The following is a 22859-nucleotide window of genomic DNA, read 5'->3' on the forward strand; positions in this document are numbered from 1 at the left end:
GAGTTGCACGAAGCAAATTTCTGTTTGAAAAAGCTAACGTCACGTTGCACCACAGACTGTCCAGGAGTTGGCGGATGCTTTAGTCCAGGTCTGGGAGGAGATCCCTCAGGAGACCATCCGCCACATCATCAGGAGCATGCCCAGGCGTTGTAGGGAGGTCATACAGGCACGTGGAGGCCACACACACTACTGAGCCTCATTTTGACTTGTTTTAAGGACATTCCATCAAAGTTGGATCAGCCTGTAGTGTGGTTTTCCACTTTAATTTTGAGTGTGACTCCAAATCTAGACCTCCATGGGTTGATAAATTGGATTTCCATGGATTATTTTTGTGTGATTTTGTTGTCAGCACATTCAACTATGTAAAGAAAAAAGTATTTAATAAGATTATTTCTTTCATTCAGATCTAGGATGTGTTGTTTAAGTGTTCCCTTTATTTTTTTGAGCAGTATATTTACAAAATTAAGTTAATTCTTTCCAAAATGCGGTGCCCAAATTCTACTCAAATTCAATAATTAAGCAGGTACATTAACTAGTTCTAAAGATTATTTAATGTACCTGGGTCATTCTTGAATTGGAGTGGCATTTGCATTCCTCAGCTTTAAAACCATGACAAATACTTTAAAATGACAAATAGTTACACATAAAAAAATGTTATCCAAAATGCAAAGCCCAAATGCCACCGCAATTCATGAATTACCCTACTGTGACAGGGTAGGAGACACCAAAGTTCCGGTCAGTGTTTCTTGTTGGACCTTTATTATTGGCAAACCTGAGTTTGAGGTGAGGGCTTTGTATCTGAAGGTCCGTGTATGCTATTGTGCAGTGTCGTTACTTTGCAAGTCTATTTTGTGAGGGCAACCATTTTGGGGGCTATGCAGTCTTTTTGAAAATAAAAGTTTTGCGTATAGTCAATGTCTATGAAGGTATGCTACTTAATCTGCATCAGTGTTTGTTTATTTGAGTTGAACTACATTCAAGATGTTTATTGTTAAAGTTATGCCACTGCAATAATGTCCTTTTGTTTTCAGTTGGTTTCAACCCTCCCTTAATGTGATTTTCTTTTAAGGTCCAATGCAGTCGTTTTTATCTCAATATCAAATTATTTTTGGGTAACAATTAAGTACCTTACTGTGATTGTTTTCAATTAAAATTGTCAAAAGGAAACAAAAATAACTTACTAGCAAAGACCAATTTCTCAAGCAAGAATTTTGCTAGGACTGTTGGGAGTGGTCTGAGATGGGAGGGGAAAACAGAAAACTAGCTGTTATTGGCAGAGAGACTTTGAACTCTCTTGCTTATTGGTCTATTAACTAATTTACCACCTGGTGATGTCACCAGGCAGGCCAAAACTTCATCCCACCACAACAGGCTGAAATTTCAGGCGGTCTTTTCAAACAGCTCTTAAGCTAAAAGGGAATTATCATTATTTTCACAATTTCACAGTATTATTCCAACCTCATAGTGTGGAAATATATATAAAGCACAGGGAAATCAGGTTCTGGACTGCACTTGGCCTTTAACCAAATTAATTTGTATTTGTATTAATATTTTCTGTTTTCTGTGAAAATTAAGTTGCTAACTGTTTTCTCTTTCTTCCAGTTACATATTGTTTGTCACTGGCTTTGGTCTGTGTTTTTGCGGTGAACTAATTAGGTTGAACACCTGTGAAAGCAATGTTGCACTGCAGAAAGTGTTAGATCTATCTAAAGGAAGCAAGATATCTAAGAAACCATTTTGTGTACTCTTATTCATGTGTTTTACTGTAATCCTGCATACAAGCAAACCTTTAGCATCTAATAAACTTAGCTTGTTTTTGTTATATGTGCCTCCAGACTGTTTTCCTGAAATGGACATAGAAACTGTACTTCGAATAGATGTTACAATACAGTTATTACTTATTAGTAAGAAATTCAAGTCAAACCCATACCTAAAGCAAAAACAGACCCACACGTGCTGCTGTGTCAGGTTGTCAGAGAGCATACACTACATGACCAAAAGTTCTTGGACACCTGCTCATCGAACATCTCATTCCAAAATCATGGGCATTAATATGGAGTTGGTCCCCCCTTTGTTTGCTATAATATCCCCCACTCTTTTGGGAAGGCCTTCCACTAGATGTTGGAACATTGCTGTGGGGACTTGCTTCCATTCAGCCAAAAGAGCATTAGTGAGGTCGGTCACTGATGTTGGGCAATTAGGTCTGGCTCGGCTCTCAGTCGGAGTTCCAATTAATCCCAAAGGTGTTCGATGGGGTTGAGGTCACGGCTCTGTGCAGGCCAGTCAAGTTCTTCCACACCGATCTCGACAAACCACTTCTGTATTGAACCTCACTTTTTGCACGATGGCATTGTCATGCTGAAACAGGAAAGGGCCTTCCCCAAACTGTTGCCACAAAGTTGGAAGCACAGAATCGTCTAGAATATAATTGTATGCTGTAGCGTTAAGATTTCCCTTCACTGGAATTAAGGGACCTAGCCAGACCCATGAAAAACAGCCCCAGACCATTATTCCTCCTCTACCAAACTTTACAGTTGGTACTATGCATTCGGGCAGGTAGCGTTCTCTTGGCATCTGCTGAACCCAGATTTGTCTGTCGGACTGCAAGATGGTGAAGCATGATTCATCACTCCAGAAAACGCATTTACACTGCTCCAGAGTCCAATGGCGGCTAACTTTACACCATTCCAGCCGACGCTTAGCACTGCACATGTTGATCTTAGGCTTGTGTGCGGCTGCTCGGTCACGGACAACCATTTCACGAAGCTTCCGATGAAGAGTTCTTGTGCTGACGTTGCTTCCAGATGCAGTTTGGAACTCGGTAGTGAGTGTTGCAATCGAGGACAGACGATTTCTACGCACTACGTGCTTCAGCACTCGGCGGTCCCATTCTGTGAGCTTGAGCGGCCCACCACTTCGGGGCTGAGCCGTTGTTGCTCCTAGACATTTCCACTTCACAATAATAGCCCTTACAGTTGACCGGGCAGATCCAGCAGGGCAGAAATTTGATGAACTGACTTGTTGGAAAGGTGGAATTCTATGATGGTGACATGTTGAAAGTCACTGAGCTCTTCAGCAAAGGCTATTCTACTGCCAGTGTTTGTCTATGGAGATTGCATGGGTATATGCTCAATTTTATACGCCTGCCAGCAATGGGTGTGGCTGAAATAGCTGAATCTACTCATTTGAAGGGGTGTCCACATACTTTTGTACATACAGTACCTGTAACAAGTTTGGACATACCTACTCATTCAAGGGTTTTCTTTATTTTACTATTTTCTACATTGTAGAATAATAGTGAAGACATCAAAACTATGAAATAACACATGGAAGCATGTATTTTAAACAAATAAAAATATATTTCATATTTGAGATTCTTCAAAGTATCCACTCTTTGCCTTGATGACAACTTTGCACACTCTTGGCATTCTCTCAACCTGCGTGAGGTAGTCCCCCTGGAAAGCATTTCAATTAACAGTTGTGCCTTGTTAAAAGTAATTTTGTGAAATTTCTTTCCCTCTTAATGCGTTTGAGCCAATCGGTTGTGCTATACAGAAGACAGCCCTATTTGGTAAAAGACCAAGTCCATAGTGCAGTCGCAAAAAACATGAAGCGCTATGATGAAACTGGCTCCCATGAGGACCGCCACAGGAAAGAAAGACCCAGAGTTACCTCTGCTGCGGAGGATAAGGTCATTAGAGTTAACTGCACCTCAGATTGCAGCACAAATGAATGCTTCAAGTAACAGACACATCTCAACATCAACTGTTCAGAGGAGACTGTGTGAATCAGGCCTTCATGGTCGAATTGCTGCAAAGAAACCACTACTAAAAGAACAGCAATAAAAAGAAAAGACTAACTTGGGCCAAAAAACACGAGCAATGGACATTAAACCAGTGGAAATCTGTCCTTTGGTCTGATACGTCCAAATTTGAGATTTTGGGTTCCATCCACCGTGTCTTTGTAAGATGCAGAGTAGGTGAACGGATGATCTCTGCATGTGTGGTTCCCACTGTGAAGCATGGAGAAGGAGGTGTGATGGTGTGGGGGTGCTTTGCTGGTGACACGGTCTGTGATTTAGTTAGAATTCAAGGCACATTTAACCAGCATGGCTACAATAGCATTCTGCAGCGATATGCCATCCCATCTGGTTTGCGCTTAGTGGAACTATCATTTGTTTTTCAACAGGACAATGACCAAAACACACCTCCAGGCTGTGTAAGGGCTATTTGACCAAGAAGGAGAGTGATGGAGTGCTGCATCAGATGACCTGGCTTCCACAATCACTCGAGCTCAACCCAATTGAGATGGTTTGGGATGAGTTGGACCGTAGAGTGAAAGAAAAGGAGGCAACAAGTGCTCCGCATATGTAGGAACTCCATCAAGACTGTTGGGAAAGCATTCCTCATGAAGCTGGTTGAGAGAATGCCAAGAGTGTGCAAAGCTGTCATCAAGACAAAGGGTAGCTACTTTGAAGAAGAATCTAAAATCTAAAATATATTTAGATTTGTTTAACACTTTTTTGCTTACTACATGATTCCATGTGTGTTATGTCATAGTTTTGATGTCTTCACTATTATTCCACAATGTAGAAAATAGCTAAAATAAAGAAAAACCCTGGAATGAGTAGGTGTGTCCAAACTTCTGACAAGTACTCTACATGTTTTTTTGTACATACCTAATTGTTAAAACATTTTTTTTCTAAAGAGCCCAGCCTTGACCATCTAATTTTGTATTGAACTCAAAGTGTTTATCATCAAGGGTCCTCATGAATGTAGCCTACTACAAACCACAAGCATAGTGCATTTTACCAAGCTTGAAAGATGCAGTATACGTTTATTGATGTTGCTGGCAAAAAGAAAAACATGAGAGGTAGGCTAACCTGAAAACCATTTCATAGATTTGGGAAGGGTTCTTATTTGCATAATGAGGAGATGACTAATGAAAATTTCTAAGTGCAGGACAGCAGAAATGTAGATGATGATTTATAGGCTAGCTAGCGCTGCATCCTTGCAGACCCTACTGTCGATATTTAGCTCTGGATTATTGGGAGACATTCCTTGCCAGAACAGCCGTTCGAGCTGACGGGAGGGGCGGGACAGAGGGCTACCTAACGATCGGAAAGTAGCAGCCTGGGTAGCAGACCTCATTTCTTTGGAGGTGTAGATCGGTCAAACTCGACGACAATCTTTCAGTTGAATGGGTCAACCACGCTGTGGATCCGTTAAATGGGCTTTTTAGCGCGCCATCCATAGCAAGTCCTATTTTCCATTTAAAAGAACTGAAGAGAAAGAAAGCAGGTTTAAGGGGAATAATCCGAGTGAGAGAATTTAGCTTTTTTTTCATCAATCTAATGATTCAGACTGGCAAGTAAACAAGGACAAACTGCATGTGTAACTGTTTAGGGGAGACTCAAGGAAAGATAAAACAGCTGGACATGATGACCGAGAAAGAATCGGCAACAGACAACATAATAGCAGGTAAAATGCTTCTTTCTAACCCTCTTGTGATTCTGAAGTATCCTTCAGAGGCCTCTACGCTATTATGCAGCATCAAAGCTGCACTCTATAGGTGCGCTCATTCAGTGCGCATTCTGAGCCTTTTTGAGACCTTGCCAGGAGACTACTTTTCCGTTTTCATGTTTGATTTGGGCAATAGTCGTCCGGGTTACGTGATTCTGGTGGTATAGAGGTATTTGCTCTTGTTATATTTATCTACGAGAAATTGCAATTTATACAAAGGTTTATAATGAATATTCTTGGAAAGCTTAGGATATAGGCTATAGTCGTGTTCATGCAGCTTCAAGAGAGCTTTGCCGCAACGTGAAGGAAACAGCCTACCGCTGAGAACCCACCTCGACAGCAACACATTTAATTATTAGAATCATAATATTACTCTGCAGAACATTTCCCCTGTAGTCCCAGAAAATTGGCACACACACTAACGCCCTTTTGCATTTGGGAAGTAAAACTATAAATACCCGCCCAGTAGCCTATAGTTTGGTCCTCCATAACTGAGCAGAGTTTGGTCACATGGTCAATCCCACCGGAGGTTTGACACAATGCAGCAAAAGTCTGCGTGCCCCACCACCACCCCAGGTGTCGCATTCGCAGCAATGTGGTTAAAACGTCTGATTAGAAGTCATCGCTATATAGTCTGAGTGCGCTGATAAATGCAGCGATAGGAATGGTTGGTTCCTCTATTATGGACACAATGTGTGTAATGGGCGGATACATTTCTGCATTTCAATTGTCTTCAATCTCAACCAGTGCTCAAGTTTTCATGTTGTTTTACTTATTGAACGTTTTCTTCGAGGGTTTCATGTCTAACATGTCATTTAGGACTAGGACTATTTACTTTTATGTCATATCGGTCCCTCTGCAGGACAAATGGTGCTTTCAAGACAACTGGGAACTCGGGAAGATCACTGACGTCAAATCATGACGTCAGTGATCTTCAGGTCGTAAAGAGAGCTCTAGAAAGATGCCCGAGTTTAGGACATGGAATTCCGAATTGGATGACTGTTCAAAACGAGTTTTTCCAGTCGGATAACGTTTTTCCGAATTCCAAGTTGTCATGAACGCACTGGAGTTGGAAATCTCTGATTTCCGAGTTCACAGTTGTTTTGAATGCAGCAAGTAGCCTAAATCATCTGACACCACTCCTATATGATGTAAAATTGGAGGGTAATTGTGTACAGTAGGCCCTATGTACTTTTGGCTGGATGTGCTTGAAATCCAAAGGCGAGAAGCCTAGTGTGAAAGTCTGTTGTTCTTCTTGTGATTGTGATTGCTCACTGAGAAGTCAAAGTGAACAGAGGGGTCTGTCATGTCCTAATTATCACACTTCATCACAGGATGTTGCGCATGCTTGTTATTTGTTGACACCCAGTTGTCAATATGTTAATTATGATGTTGTCACAATGAACTTGAGGCTTGACCATTTGCCTGTCCTACCTTTGGGGTTGGGTGTTGTGAAAGTTTATGGAATGGCTTAACTTTGTTTGCTCATATGTTCCTCAAAACATGTAGCCTACTCTGGGGCTGCAGGTAGCCTAGTGGTTAGAGCATTGGACTAGTAACTGAAAGGTTGCTAGATCGAATCCCTGAGCTGACAAGGTTCAAATCTGTTGTTCTGCCCCAGAACACGGCAGAATGCTGTCATTGAAAATAAGAATTTGTTCTTAACTGACTTGCTTAGTTAAATAAAGGAAAAATAAAAAACTCTTATAGTTGAGCAGCCATCAGAAAAACCTTTGGCTTTTGGATTAAATCCCAATCCATGCTTGTTTTTCACATTCCCACGATGACACATTGAAGTTGCTGATAAAGAGACCTTTGTTCATTTTGGGGGCAGCCAGGATGAGTGCACACAAAAGCTCGTTCACCGATTGAGCCCTTTCCTGGGGGACTGATGTCATACAATGACGATGAATGCAGCTTGTTAGTACTTTTGACATCATCAGGGTGAAATTATACAGTAATAATATTAACATACGTTCTTGTGTTTTGAGCGTCAGAGCTGGTTAGAGAGAAAGTTTTTGCGATAGTTTTGTTCCACAGTGTTATGAATTAGGCTTACCCATGTATTATTTTTATGGTCTTCATTGTTGATCCAGATAATTTATGAAGAGTTTATATTTATAAAAAAAATAGGCCTATATACCAAGTTTTCACATTTGTGTTTTTTTCTTCAAAAATAAATGCTTACCTTCATGTGTGTAAAATATTACTGTTCTCAGATTTTTTTATTCATCGATTTTAGATGTGTATGAAAATGTTATTTTTTTTATAAAAACGCTTTATATCCATTGTTTAGCTGGAATGGAATGTTTCTGTCCTGTATATTTGACTGTGATATGTGGTTGTCTCACCTAGAGATCTTAAGATGAGTCCACATTGTAAGTCGCTCTAGATAAGAGCATCTGCTAAATGACTAAAATGTCAAATGTAAGTGTTTTACATACAGATCTCATATTACTGTATTGAATCATAAAAAATATATATATTGATGTCACAAATGTATCATTTGTACATTTCTTTATCAAAAAAATGTAGTTATTTGTTACATTTGACTGTAAAACCTAGCAGTACTACTTATTTCACAGTGTGAGGTGGATATACAGTGCATTCTGAAAATATTTAGGCCCCCTGACTTTTTCCACATTTTGTTACGTTACAGCCTTATTCTAAAATGGATTAAATTGTCCCTGCACACAATACCCCATAATGAGAAAGCAAAAACAGGTTAAGAAATGTTGCTAATTTAAAAAAAAATCTAACAGAAATATCACATTTAGATAAGTATTCAGACCCTTTACTCAGTACTTTGTTGAAGCATCGTTGGCAGCGATTACAGCCTAGAGTCTTCTTGGGTATGATGCTACAAGCTTGGCACACCTGTATTAGGGAAGTTTCTCACATTATCCTCTGCAGATCCTCTCAAGCTCTGTCAGGTTGGATGGGGAGCGTTGTTGCACAGCTATTTTCAGGTTACTCCAGAGATGTTCGATCGGGTTCAAGTCCGGACTCTGGCTGGATCACTCAAGGACATTCAAAGACTTGTCCTGAAGCCACTCCTGCATTGTCTTGGCTGTGTGCTTAGAGTTGTTTTCCTGTTGGAAGGTGAACCTTCACCCCATTTTGAGGTCCTGAGCGCTCTGAAGCAGGTTTTCATCAAGGATCTCTCTGTACATTGCTTCGTTCATCTTTCCCTCGATCCTGACCAATCTCCCAGTCCCTGCCGCTGAAAAACATCCCCACATCATGATGCTGCAACCACCATGCTTCAGCATAGGTATGGGCCAGGTTTCTTCCAGATGTGACACTTGGCATTCAGGCCAAAGAGTTCAATCTTGGTTTCATCAGATCAGATAATCTTGTTTCTCATGGTCTGAGAGTCCTTTAGGTGCCTTTTGTCAAACTCCAAGTGGGCTGTTATGTGCCTTTTACTGATGAGTGGCTTTCGTCAGGCCACTCTACCATAAAGGGCTGATTGGTGGAATGCTGCAGAGATGGTTTTCCTTCTTGAAGGTTCCCCCATCTGCACAGAGGAACTCTGGAGCTCTGTCAGAGTGACCATCGGGTTCCTGGTCACCTCCCTGACCAAGGCCCTTCTCCCCCGATTGCTCAGTTTGGCCGGGCGACCAGCTCTAGGAAGAGTCTTGGTGGTTCCAAACTTCTTCCATTTAAGAATGATGGAGGCCACTGTGTTATTGGTGACCTTCAATGCTGCAGAATTCTTTTGGTACCCTTCCCCAGATCTGTTCTTCGACACAATCCTGTCTCTGAGCTCTATGGACAATTCCTTTGACTTCATGGTTTGGTTTTTACTCTGACATGCACTGTCAACTGTGGAACCTTATGTAGACAGGTGTGTGCCTTTCCAAATCATGTCCAATCAATTGAATTTACCACAGGTGGACTCAAATGAAGTTGTAGAAACATCTCAAGGATGATCAATGGAAACAGGATGCACCTGAGCTCAATTTCAAGTCTCATAGCAAAGGGTTTGAATACTTATGTAAATAAGTTATTTCTGTTTTTTATATTTAATACATTTGCAAACATTTCTAAAAACCTGTTTTTGCTTTGTCATTATGGGTTATTGTGTGTAGATTGATGAGAAATAACATTTATTTAATCCATTTTAGAATAAGGCTGTTACGTAACAATATATGGGAAAAGGGAAGGGTTCTGTATACTTTCCCAATGTACTGTATAGCATTTTGCAAAAATAGCATGATTAGGCTATTTGTCTCTTGGAAATTAAACCATTAAGTGATAGATTTTAAGCAAATACATGTGTCATTGAACAATGCCATGCCATGATTTGATAGTAAAAGCACCAATCGCTCATAATTTCTTTAAACAATAAATGCTAATTTACCAACATTTCTGAAAATGGATATTTAGCGTTTTGGAATGAAACTCAATATCAACATACATGCAAGTATTTGATTGAGAATCATTTAATAGGTTGTGACAAGGTGTTTCAGAAGTTTTGAACAGACTGCATTTTGTTTGTACACGGCACTGCACTATTTGAGCAGTGCTGCCAATCCTAAACTCTCCTGCCAGGCACTCGTGACCTTGTGAAATGGTGGGTGGGGATGTGCACTAACGGCACTTACTTTCGTGAGCTCAGCTGCAACATTGGGGTGAGGCAGATGCAGTGGGACGTGGCCTGATCTCTCCCTCCATGTCTGCTCTCAGTCTACCCTGGTTTATCTGGACTCCCCCTGAAGAAGAGGAAGATAGGGGAGAGTATGGGTGGCCCCTGGCCCAGCATGGTCTGCTGCTCAGTTTGTACAGCACAAAGGGGCATAGCTACCTTAAGAGCCACTGATATAGAGGTCACCATCACAGTCACTGTGGAATCGATCAATATGTACATTTGAGCCTCGCAGCAGAACGTGACAATGGAATCCCCATACTATTCAGGGTCACAGTCAGATGAGTAATGTTGTCTTTTTCAGATTATTGATATGCAGTGTTTGGCTAATAAACTTAGCAAAAAAAAGAAATGGCCCTTTTTCAGGACCCTGTCTTTCAAAGATAATTCGTAAAAATCCAAATAACTTCACAGATCTTCATTGTAAAGGGTTTAAACACTGTTTCCCATGCTTGTTCAATGAACCATAAACAATTTATGAACATGCACCTGTGGAATGGTCGTTAAGACACTAACAGCTTACAGACGGTAGGCAATTAAGGTCACAGTTATGAAAACTTAGGACACTAAAGAGGCCTTTCTACTGACTCTGAAAAACACCAAAAGAAAGATGCCCAGGGTCCATGCTCATCTGTGTGAACGTGCCTTAGGCATGCTGCAAGGAGGCATGAGGACCGCAGATGTGGCCAGGGAAATAAATTGTCTGTACTGTGAGACGCCTAAAACAGAGCTACAGGGAGACAGGACGGACAGCTGATCCTCCTCACAGTGGCAGACCACGTGTAACAACACCTACACTGGATCGGTACATCCGAATATCACACCTGCGGGACAGGAACAGGATGGTAACAACAACCGCCCGAGTTACACCAGGAACGCACAATCCCTCCATCAGTGCTCAGACTGTCCGCAATAGGCTGAGAGAGGCTGGACTGAGGGCTTGTAGGCCTGGACCAGACAGGACTGGCAAAAAGTGCTCTTCACTGACGAGTCGCGGTTTTGTCTCACCAGGGGTGATGGTCGGATTCACGTTTATTGTCGAAGGAATGAGCGTTACACCGAGGCCTGTACTCTGGAGCGGGATCGATTTGGAGGTGGAGGGTCCGTCATGGTCTGGGGCAGTGTGTTTACGTTTACGTCATTTAGCAGACGCTCTTACAAAATGGTGCATTCACCTTATAATATCCAGTGGAACAACCACTTTACAATAGTACATCTATATTTTTTTGGGGGGGGGAAGGTAGGGGGGGTTAGAAGCATTACTTTATCCTATCCCAGGTATTCCTTAAAGAGGTGGGGTTTCAGGTGTCTCCGGAAGGTGGTGATTGACTCCGCTGTCCTGGCGTCGTGAGGGAGCTTGTTCCACCATTGGGGTGCCAGAGCAGCGAACAGTTTTGACTGGGCTGAGCGGGAACTGTGCTTCCGCAGAGGTAGGGGGGCCAGCAGGCCAGAGGTGGATGAACGCAGTGCCCTTGTTTGGGTGTAGGGACTGATAAGAGCCTGAAGGTACGGAGGTGCCGTTCCCCTCACAGCTCCGTAGGCAAGCACCATGGTCTTGTAGCAGATGTGAGCTTCAACTGGAAGCCAGTGGAGTGTGCGGAGGAGCGGGGTGACGTGAGAGAACTTGGGAAGGTTGAACACCAGACGGGCTGCGGCGTTCTGGATGAGTTGTAGGGGTTTAATGGCACAGGCAGGGAGCCCCGCCAACAGCGAGTTGCAGTAACCCAGACGGGAGATGACAAGTGCCTGGATTAGTACTCAGCGAATGTTGTAGAGCATGAACCTACAGGATCGGGTCACCGCCTTGATATTAGCGGAGAACGACAGGGTGTTGTCCAAGGTCACGCCAAGGCTCTTAGCACTCTGGGAGGAGGACACAATAGAGTTGTTAACAGTGATGGCGAGATCATGGAACGGGCAGTCCTTCCCCGGGAGGAAGAGCAGCTCCGTCTTGCCGAGGTTCAGCTTGAGGTGGTGATCCGTCATCCACACTGATATGTCTGCCAGACATGCAGAGATGCGATTCGCCACCTGGTTATCAGAAGGGGGAAAGGAGAAGATTAATTGTGTGTCGTCTGCGTAGCAATGATAGTCTCTCCTATGTGAGGATATGACAGAGCCAAGTGACTTGGTGTATAGCGAGAATAGGAGAGGGCCTAGAACTGAGCCCTGTGGGACACCAGTGGTGAGAGCACATGGTGCGGAGACGGATTCTCGCCACGCCACCTGGTAGGAGCGACCTGTCAGGTAGGACGCAATCCAAGAGTGAGCCGCGCCGGAGATGCCCAACTCGGAGAGGGTGGAGAGGAGGATCTGATGGTTCACAGTATCAAAGGCAGAAGATAGGTCAAGAAGGATGAGAGCAGAGGAGAGAGAGTTAGCTTTAGCAGTGCGGAGAGCCTCCTTGACACAGAGAAGAGCAGTCTCAGTTGAATGACCAGTCTTGAAACCTGACTGATTTGGATCAAGAAGGTCATTCTGAGAGAGATAGCAAGAGAGCTGGCCAAGGACGGCACACTCGAGTTTTGGAGAGAACAGCATCATTGGACTGAGCTTGTTGTCATTGCAGGCAATCTCAACGCTGTGCGTTAAAGGGAAGACATCCTCCTCCCTCATGTGGTACCCTTCCTGCAGGCTCATCCTGACCTGACCCTCCAGCATGACAATGCCACCAGCCATACTGCTCATTCTGTGTGTGATTTCCTGCAAGACAGGAATGTCAATGTTCTGCCATGGTCAGCGAAGAGCCCGGATCTCAATCCCATTGAGCACTTCTGGGACCTGTGGGATCGGAGGTTGAGGGCTAGGGCCATTCGCCCCAGAAATGTCCGGGAACTAGCAAGTGCCTCGGTGGAAGAGTGGGGTAACATCTCACAGCAAGAACTGGCAAATCTGGTGCAGTCCATGAGGAGGAGATGCACTGCAGTACTTAATGCAGCTGGTGGCCACACCAGATACTGACGGTTACTGACAGGATTTTGACCCGCCACTTTGTTCAGGCCCCCCCTATGTTCAGGGACACATTATTCCATTTCTGTTGGTCACATGTCTGTGGAACTTGTTCAGTTTATGTCTCAGTTGTTGAATCTTGTTATGTTCATACAAATATTTACACATGTTAAGTTGCTGAAAATAAATGCAGTTGACAGTGAGAGGACATTTCTTTTTTTGCTGAGTTTATTAGGTTCTTTAATTGTGTGCAGTAGAATGTGTGAAGGTAACAAATTGACATCAATTGATTTTGCACTCAGCTGATTACCTGAGCTACAGGGACCATCTCATCATGAGAGCTGATTATTAGCTCTGCTCAATGCCTCAAGTACCTATTAGTGTGCTGATACAAATCCCAGAGATGACATATAGCATGTAAAAAAAAAAAAACTGATTGAGCTAGTAGACACACCCAAAACTGCAATGACTTGTTTCAAGTTATCATTACTTCTTATTCCCGACGTCACCATCATAACTTGCAATGCACATTTAAAGAGCAAAATCAAAAACACATTTTTGAAATATTTTTAATTGGCTTTAGCCAAGTGGGAACACCCAATGACTGCGCTAACGGAGAGCTTTGCGTTCCATAAGGGACAGCCACACATGTTCTACACATTTAAAGCAGAGAGAGAAGGAGAGCTCAGAGAAGGTGGGGGAATCATACTCAAGATTTATTTCATTTGTGATATTAATATGATTGCAGATTCCAAAAGCACAGACTAATCCTGTATTGCCTTTGTAGATAGCATTGGCGACAGCTTGATGCAACAAGGCATTAAAATAGAATGCGACATATAAAAGTAATCTATCACAAGCTAGTTCATTTCCATCTCAAAGCTCTTCAAATCAGACCAAGTGTTTTGCTGTGGGTGGATTCTCTAGATTGAGTATACTATGATCTAGGAATTCAATCAGATTCACTGTGCTAGACAACTTTTAGCCCCGTTGCTAAGCCCTGTTTTCCTCTGGTCTGCTGAGCTGCACAAAGTGGAGCTCATCACTGGGCTGTTTTCTGGGTGCTCTGTCCAGCTGCTCTACAAGTACTTACGTACGCTCCCACACGTGGCTCCAGCCTACCGACGTGTGATTCCTCCACATCAATCATCAATGAGAGGATGGAACAGTTGCAGAGTGTTTTCAAAGAATAGGGTCAGCGTTGCACATTCCATGCATGCAAGGAACCTATTTTGAGTATCAATAAACAGAAGAGTGTGAATGTGATGAGGTCAGGTCAGACGACATTTCAGAGGTGACATTGAAATGCCTTGAGTTAAGGAGACCTTTTACCATAAGATAGTGATGTATGAATCACTACAATGTCATCCAGCTCATAAATCAGCTGGCTAACGAATAGGTGGACAGTGACGAGCATTGAAAAAGGACTTTACAATGTATTACAATACCTCAATGTGACTCGGCACACCATGAGCAGTCATGAGCAGCACACCATGAGCAGTCACGAGCAGCACACCATGAGCAGTCACGAGCAGCTCACCATGAGCAGTCACGAGCAGCACACCATGAGCAGTCATGAGCAGCACACCATGAGCAGTCACGAGCAGCACACCATGAGCAGTCACGAGCAGCACACCATGAGCAGTCATGAGCAGCACACCATGAGCAGACAAATTGCACCACAGGTGTGCTGTCATGTCATTGCACTCACTCACACATAACACACCACATTGTAGGTTCCTATAGCAACCAACACATTATTGGCTTCTTGCTGAAGTAAGCGGGGCATTCTTACAGCACAACACCAGTAGTGTTACAACTGAAGTTCATCTACCACAGTGATAAAACGGTTATTATATTCAACATGTACAGCCTCTGTACGAGACCCTTGAGCTCTAGTATACAATTGCCCTTTTAATTTACTTAAATATATAGAAGCAAATTGCCTCACTTGCAGCCATCGTTGGCATCTATTTGTGAAATGCATGGGGCGTTAGGGGTTGGTGGCTGGGAAAGGAGTTCTGACCAGGGGAGGGGGTAAGGCTGCAGTCTGAGGTGATTTAAGTCCTCAGCCATTAGCATTTCTGTTTGAGGTCAACCCAATAACTGGGAGTTCTTGAGACAAAGTGGTAGGGGGGCTGAACCTGATGAGCCAGGGCCAGGCAGGAAGTTGTTTTTCAGAGGCCCTAAAGGGCTCCACACAGTCTACGCAACAGATCTGATGGAGCTTCTTTTGCATAGCTCTCTACGTAGTTCTACCTACTTTTGTACGGCGGAATTTTTTTGTACGGCGGAATTTTTGGAACACTGTGGCAAGCCCTTACGGTCAGAAAAATCCAATCGCCACTCCTAGACGAGATACACACCAGAGAGCCCACCACAACACAGGTGTGTCCTCTCTATCGAAACGTTAATTCATGTCCTGACTAGGTGACAATGGGTGACATTGATCACAATATGATCACATTTTTGTTGCATGGAAATAAGTTGAACAGCTATTCTATATGTGACCCTTTTGGACACATTACATTAAGTTGGTCTCATACCAGTGTAATAATGCTGTAATTACTACAGTAATAACATGGTTGCTACATTTTACACGAGTAATTGCTCAGACAAGTGGAATAAGGAGCATACTAGTGTAATTACAGTGTTACTACACAGGTATGAGAGCAACTTCATGTAAAGTGCCACCCAATTGGGTAGTTGACCAATATCCCTGAAAAGCTCTAGTATTTTATCATGGAACATGTACTTTGAGAGAATTCACCCTCTCAGCAAGGGATGTTCCTCTTTACCAAAATCAAGGTTGAAAATGTGAATTGCGATGCAAATCAACTGGCAAGGTACCAGAAGTCCTATACTCAGCATTACGTCATGACTAAGATATTGGCTGTGTTTACCCTCAAGAGGAGGCACCCATTCTGTTGAGAGGCATGAGGGAGGCGCTTTTCACAAGACATTGGATTGTAGATTAAGACTAAAACAGCCGTTAGACATCAGCAGTATGACGTCTTTTCGATTGCCCAAGAGGCCCTTCGTGAAATTACTGTAAACTCTTTTCTGTATGTGTCTTTGTCGCTCTCCTCCATCAAACTCAATTTTCTCCACATAAGGAGAAATGTGTACTCTCTTTGTACTCTCACCAGTTCAATGTTAGAAACCAAAGCCTACTGAAGCACACACCTGTTTGATGTCCAATGAAGCGGTAATTGGTTTCATATGTTTCAATGGAATCCCAAGTATATAAACACTGACTGTGTTTGTGTATTCTCTTGGTCTTGGTTTTGTCACATCTCTCACTCCCATCCCAATGCTGTCAGATACAAGCTCTTCCACATACCACAGCAATGTACGCTAAGTATACAAAACATTAACGACACCTGCTCCATGACATAGACTGACCAGGTGAATCCAGGTGAAAGCTTTGATCCCTTATTGAGGTCACGTGTTAAATCCACTTCAATCAGTGTAGATGAAGGGGAGGAGACAGGTTAAAGAAGGATTTTTGAGCCTTGAGACAATTGAGACATGGATTGTGTTTGTGTACCATTCAGAAATTGAACGGGCAAGACAAAAGATTGAAGTGCCTTTGAACAGGGTATGGTAGTAGGTGCCAGGCGCACCGGTTTGTGTGAAGAACTGCAACGCTGCTGGGTTTTTCACGCTCAACAGTTTCCCGTGTGTATCTAGAATGGTCCACCACTCAAAGGACATCCATCCAACTTGACACAACTGTGGAAGCATGGGAGTCAACATGGGCCAGCATCCCTGTGGAAAGCTTTCCACACCTTGTAGAGTCCATTCCCCGACGAAATAAGGCTATTCTGAGGGCAAAAGAGGGGGGTGCAACTCAATATTAGGAAGGTGTTCCTAATGTTTTGTATACTCAGTTGTATACATCCCATAGCTATAAGGACACAAGGTGAGACCCAGATGCAGACACAGGAGGCAGATGGTTTGAGTCTTTGATATTTATTAGTATCCAAAAGGAGTAGGCAAGAGAATGGTCGTGGACAGGCAAAAGGTCAAAATAAGTTCATAGTCCAGGAGGTACAGAGTGGCAGGCAGGCTCGAGGTCAGGGCAGGCAGAATGGTCAGGCAGGCGGGTACAGAGTCCAGAAAACAGGCAAGGGTCAAAACCGGGAGGACTAGCAAAAGAGAATAGAAAAAGCAGGAGCACGGGTAAAACACACTGGTTGACTTGAAACATACAAGACGAATTGGCACAGAGAGACAGGAAACACAGGGATAAATACCCCGGAGAAAATAAGAGACACCTGGAGGGGGGTGTAGACAATCACAAGGACAGGTGAAACAGAACAGGGCGTGACAATAGCAACGTCTACATCCATCTTTCAAAGTGTTTGGGACCTTTAAGAGATTTACATCAGAACCTTTACTGAATGAAGGTGTTGCTCTTTGCTACCTTACTTCAAACAACAAAAAGCACCAAAAATGTAGGACAACTTAAAAATGTACACAGTTGAATATATGGTGTGCTGTATGATGTCTTGGTGGAAATACTGTAATAAACACCTGAGCAGATTCTCAGCCAGATTTAACTCAAAGCACCATCGCTATGTGTAACCACAATGAATTATTGGCTGTTTAGTTTGACACTGAAATGGACGATAGCATGAAAGCACTGATGGGTCACGATTACGTAAAGTTTGATATCTTGAGCATGAGCTTGCCAAATTGATGTTTTTGATAGAGGATGCTTTTGAACGTGCAGTGTTGACGTGTCTGCAATATGTACATAATCGGCAGCTATTTAAATCTGTTTTGTGTCAAATTGAATTTCGCCGTGGTTTTGTTGTTATAAGGGTCTCCAGCGTAGAGAGAGAGAGAGAAGAAGTGTCACGTCCTGACCAGTTTAGCGAGTATTTGCTATTGTAGTTTGGTCAGGATGTGGCAGAGGGTATTTTGTTTATGTGTTTCGGGGTGGTGGGGTATGTAGTAAGGTGTTTGATTTATTATTTCCGGGTTTTGGTCTATGTTTTGTATTTCTATGTTCTTTCTGGTTTGTTGTATTTCTATGTTTAGGTTGATGGGGGGGTTGGACTCTCAATTGGAGGCAGGTGCTTTCTTGTTGCCTCTGATTGAGAGTCCTATATATGGGTAATTGTTTGGTTTGGTGTTGTGGGAGATTGTTTCGCCTGTGTGAGCATGACAAGACTGTTTTGTTGTTCGTGCGTTCTTTGTTTTGTTGTTCTCTTTATTTAAAATAAATATCAAGATGAGCATCCACATTCCTGCTGCGTTTTGGTCCTCTATTCCCGACGACAGCCATTACAAGAAGAAAGTCTATTGTTTGGCGAGGTTTTTTGGAATTTCCTTAGGATGACCTAAATGCTCTGCCCTTGTAGTAAACAAGGCTCACTCTTTCTTTCTTTCAAATGCCATTCACCATTGTTCCATATCCTTGTTGTGGTAGTAAGACCAGGCACTAAGGACCTTGACACTATTCTCATGTTTGAGCTCAGTTATCTATCAGAATGTGTGATGTTGAACCTTGCATGTTATTTTTAACAGCTACATGTACTCACATCGTTGGGAATAGTGGACTAGAAATAGAACCGAGGGATGCTATAGGGCAGGAGTAGGCGGCTAGGTTCAGCCGCAGGCCGATTGTTGTCGTAGCGGATGGTCGGGGGGCTGGAACATAATAATGATTTTGAACACTGCAAATTGACCACAACTAAGCCCAAAAAATAACAATAATTGAATACCTTGATTATTTGAGACAAAATCACGTCTCTTTTTTTATTTGTGGGAATACTTGTGAACCGATTCATTTTCCTAAATTAAACCCATTTTTGTATTTATTTTGACTAAAAACGTTGGGGTTTGCCGACCTCTGTTATAGGGTGTTATGGGGTGCAGTAGACTGTGTCCCACATAAACCAAGTATATGTGGGCAAATTTGTAACGCCCTGGCCATAGAGAGGGTTTTTTTGTTCTCTATTTTGGTTAGGCCAGGGTGTTACATGGGTGGGCGTTCTGTTTATTTTTCTATGTTGGTTTGTTTCTTTGGTTTGGCCGTGTGTGACTCTCAATCAGGAACAGCAGTAGATCGTTGTTGCTGATTGATAGTCATACATGGGCAGTCTGTTTTTCCTTTGGGGTTTGTGGGTGATTATTTTCTGTCTAGGTTTTTGTTAATCCTGACAGAACTGTTGGCTGTCGTTTCTTTTCATGTTTTGTTTGTAGTGTTCATTCGTTGATTAAAATCCGTTATGATGAACACATCCTCCGCTGCACCTTGGTCTCTTTCTGACGACGGCCGTTACAAAATTTAAGAGAAAATGTACTTATCAAAATGACAAAAAGTACATATACATTGAGCCAGCCTTGACAAATTGACAAATCTGTGTTTATTGTTGCTTCCCTGTACCCACCATCTTGTCATTCATAGGTCATACTGGCATACTATCTGAGTTTCCCAGCCGCTCCCCTGCGTGGTGGGCCAGTCAAAAGCACAAGGTGTATAGCCACTGAGCTGTGTACTTTGAAACTCCTCAGGCAGATGTTGCACTGCTGTCAAAATGTCACACTGATTTACCTCCAGACTGATCTGGAACAAGGCCTTTTCTCTCTAAATGATCCGGCTGGGAGACGCTAGCGGGACATGTTTATTATACAACAGTTGAGCAGGTGTCCCTATCTCACCGTCTCCTCCACTCTGTTTGGAGGATACCTGACAGCAGCACAGAAGGACTCTCACACTCACAAGGGGTCATTCATCCTTCCTCAGAGAAACCATGTGCTGTCTGCATTGTACCTTCACCATTGAAAAAATGCAATAGAAGTCATGGTTGGAAGCCCCTCAATTTCTCATCAGTTATATTCTCTAGTTTTTCACTCCTCTCATACACTCATAGAAGACTAGGCACTATCTAGAACCTAAAATGGTCCTTCAGCTGTCCCCATAAGAGAACCCTTTGAATAACTATTTTTGGTTCCAGGTAGAATACTTTTGGGTTCCATGTAGAACCCTTCCACAAGTTTCTACCTGGAACCAAAAAGGGTTCTTCTATGGGGACAGCCGAAGAACCCTTTGGAAGCCTTATACCATAGAGTTTATGTTACTTAACATATGCCAGTACAACCTATGACCTATATTATCTGCAGATAATATAGAGGAAAGGTTGAGCTATGCATGTCTACAGAATTATCTGTAGTAGGTGAGGATATGCTGATCAAGTTAAACCTAGTTGTGTTCTATGGTAATCAGTTCATGCTTCATTCACTGCAGCGGAGGTGGTGTATTTCTGTCTGATCTGTACATTCTCCACTGCTGGGATGTTGTTTGCACTATAGACACAGATCTATAGATTGATTTCTGAGGCCAAGGCAGGTTTAGAACCAGCACCTTCCTCAGCAGTTCTTGCTACATCTAGTCGAATGGCTACCCAGACTATTTGCATTGCATTTCACTGTAAGGTCTACACCTGTTGTATTTGGCGCGTGACTAATACAATTTGATTTGATTTACATAAGTCAGTCCTAAGTATTTCAAAAACTAAAAACATTGTATTTGGGGAAAATCATTCACTAAACCCTGAACCTAAACTAAATCTTGTAATGAATAATGTGGAAATTTAGCAAATTAATGAGACTGAAGAGACACACCTGCACAGACACACGCATACACACACATATGATAACATACGCACTATACACACACGTACACATGGATTTTGTGTTGAGTAGTGACCTGAGGGTACACACTTAATGTATTGTGAAATCTGCTGTGAAATGTATTGTAATGTTTTTAAAATGGTAAATAACTGCTTTTATGTTGCTGGTCCCCAGGAAGAGTAGCTGCTGCCTTGGCAGGAACTAATGGAGGTCCATAATAAATACACATACAGTAGAAGGACATGGAGGGAGAATATGTACATTTTCCAAATATACATCACACTGGAATTGCATTTGTATTGATAAATGATGTACATTTACCCACTTAGTGTGTAAATGATGACGTCATTATTACTATTTTGAAACCAGTTGCATTTCACTAAATAGGCTAAATCTTCTCTGAAACATCATGCCGAATTACCTTCCACCGCTATCCATACAGTTGTGTTTATTTTTGAAAATCAGGCCTTATACAGAAGCAGTTGTAGTAGGACACCTGAAAAGCAGGTCTGGAATCAGTTAGACATAAGTGTGTGTATGTCATTGACGTGTGTGTAGGTGGCAGGGGAGTCAGGCGCAGGAGAAACCAACTTGGGGTAAATGGAGTAGTTTAATAAATATAAAACAAACTTCCAAAAAAACATACATAAATAAAATAACATGGGTAAAATAACCCGTCGCGCACCACTACAAAACACGAGCACATAACCACAAACAACCTCTGACAAGGACATGAGGGGAAACAGAGGGTTAAATACACATGTAATTGGATTGGAACCAGGTTTGTCGGAAGACAAGACAAAACCAATGGAAAATGAAAAAGGGATCAATGATGGCTAGAAGACCGGTGACGTCGACCGCCGAGCACCGTCCGAACAAGGAGGGGCATCGACTTCGGCAGAAGTCGTGACAGTGTATATGCATGCAAGTGTGTGTGCGGACTATGAAGGGTGCTAGAAACTCCGTTGGCCACAGCTGTTGTCAGGCTGCTGCCCTGCACTGTGTGTCTGGGCACTTGGCCAGCTGGATGCAGTTGGAAAAGAGGGAGGGAGGATGAAGGAGGCCTCTTTCTCCCTCTCTTTCTCCCAATTTCCCTCTGACTGCTTGCTGTACTAGCTGCCACATGGCATGATGGGGGAAGAAGTGGGACATTCTCTCAAAAGGAGAGCCGCTCGGTCTCATTTTCCCTTCATCTACATGAATGTAGCCCTTTGAAAGGAATGTTTTGTGTGGCACTGAATCCTTGTTACAGTGAATGTAATGGGGCATCTCTTTGCCTTTGTAGGTGTTGTTGATTGCGGCATAAATTGTGTCTGCTCTGCTTCGTTCATGATGGCCCAATCAGTGTCCACTTTCCGGAGAAACTCTGTTGATCCTGTCTGTCAGCATCACCACATTCTCTGATGTTTACAGATTCTATACATGCCACTATTACATACAACTATGTATTGAATTGATTACATGCACATGCACCTGTCCTATCATTGTTGTTATTTAAGGATGAAGTAATAAGTCTGAGTGCCTATGAGGCCAACCTTGAGATCTACTCTGGAACTTGTGCAACGGATTTCAGGTAGATCTAATCAGACATGCAAAGAGACAAGAATCTCACTTGTATATTGTTTTAAATTAGCCTCAGTGTGGACTGTGGTATAGTATTAATATGCACTTGCTCAATAGTTGTTAGTTACTTAACTACAATTTGGTGTTTCTTTTTGCGCTAAATGTAAAGAATGTTTTGAAAATGTGGTTTATTGCTCCAGTGACCTATTTCAACTAGCTTAAAGAAAAACTCTACCAAAAAACGATATTTTGATATTTGTTTCATTAGTCCATTGTGGATATAGTCCCCAAATGTGTTGCATGTCAGCAGTCAAGTTTAAGATACAGAACTTTCAAAATACAGAAATACAGCCGGTATGATGCAAAAACGCAAAGTTAATCAGGCCTTGTACTGTGAGGTATTGAGTCCTCTACTCCTGCCGTTCACGAAGGCATATTACAGTATGTTTGTATATAGATCATGCATTGTGAAGGATGGGTTTCAACACAGACGTGCATGGTAATGCACCAATCGTGAACTCACTACT

General features: G+C 42.6%; 1 protein-coding gene across 2 annotated transcripts in view; it reads left to right on the top strand.

The window, feature by feature from the left end:
- Positions 1-5034: 5034 nt before the first annotated feature.
- The window catches only part of LOC115193841 (heat shock 70 kDa protein 12A), a 47134-nt gene continuing 29309 nt past the window's right edge, over positions 5035-22859 (top strand). The window contains exon 1 of one of the 2 annotated variants that reach the window (XM_029752915.1): positions 5035-5480. In XM_029752915.1, coding sequence (XP_029608775.1) covers positions 5390-5480 — 91 coding nt within the window. In that variant the 5' untranslated portion in view covers positions 5035-5389. The remainder of the gene's footprint in view (positions 5481-22859) is intronic. The other variant, XM_029752913.1, reaches the window with a different exon arrangement.

This window comes from Salmo trutta, chromosome 5, assembly GCF_901001165.1.
Source record: "Salmo trutta chromosome 5, fSalTru1.1, whole genome shotgun sequence".
Taxonomy (NCBI): Eukaryota; Metazoa; Chordata; class Actinopteri; order Salmoniformes; family Salmonidae; genus Salmo; species Salmo trutta.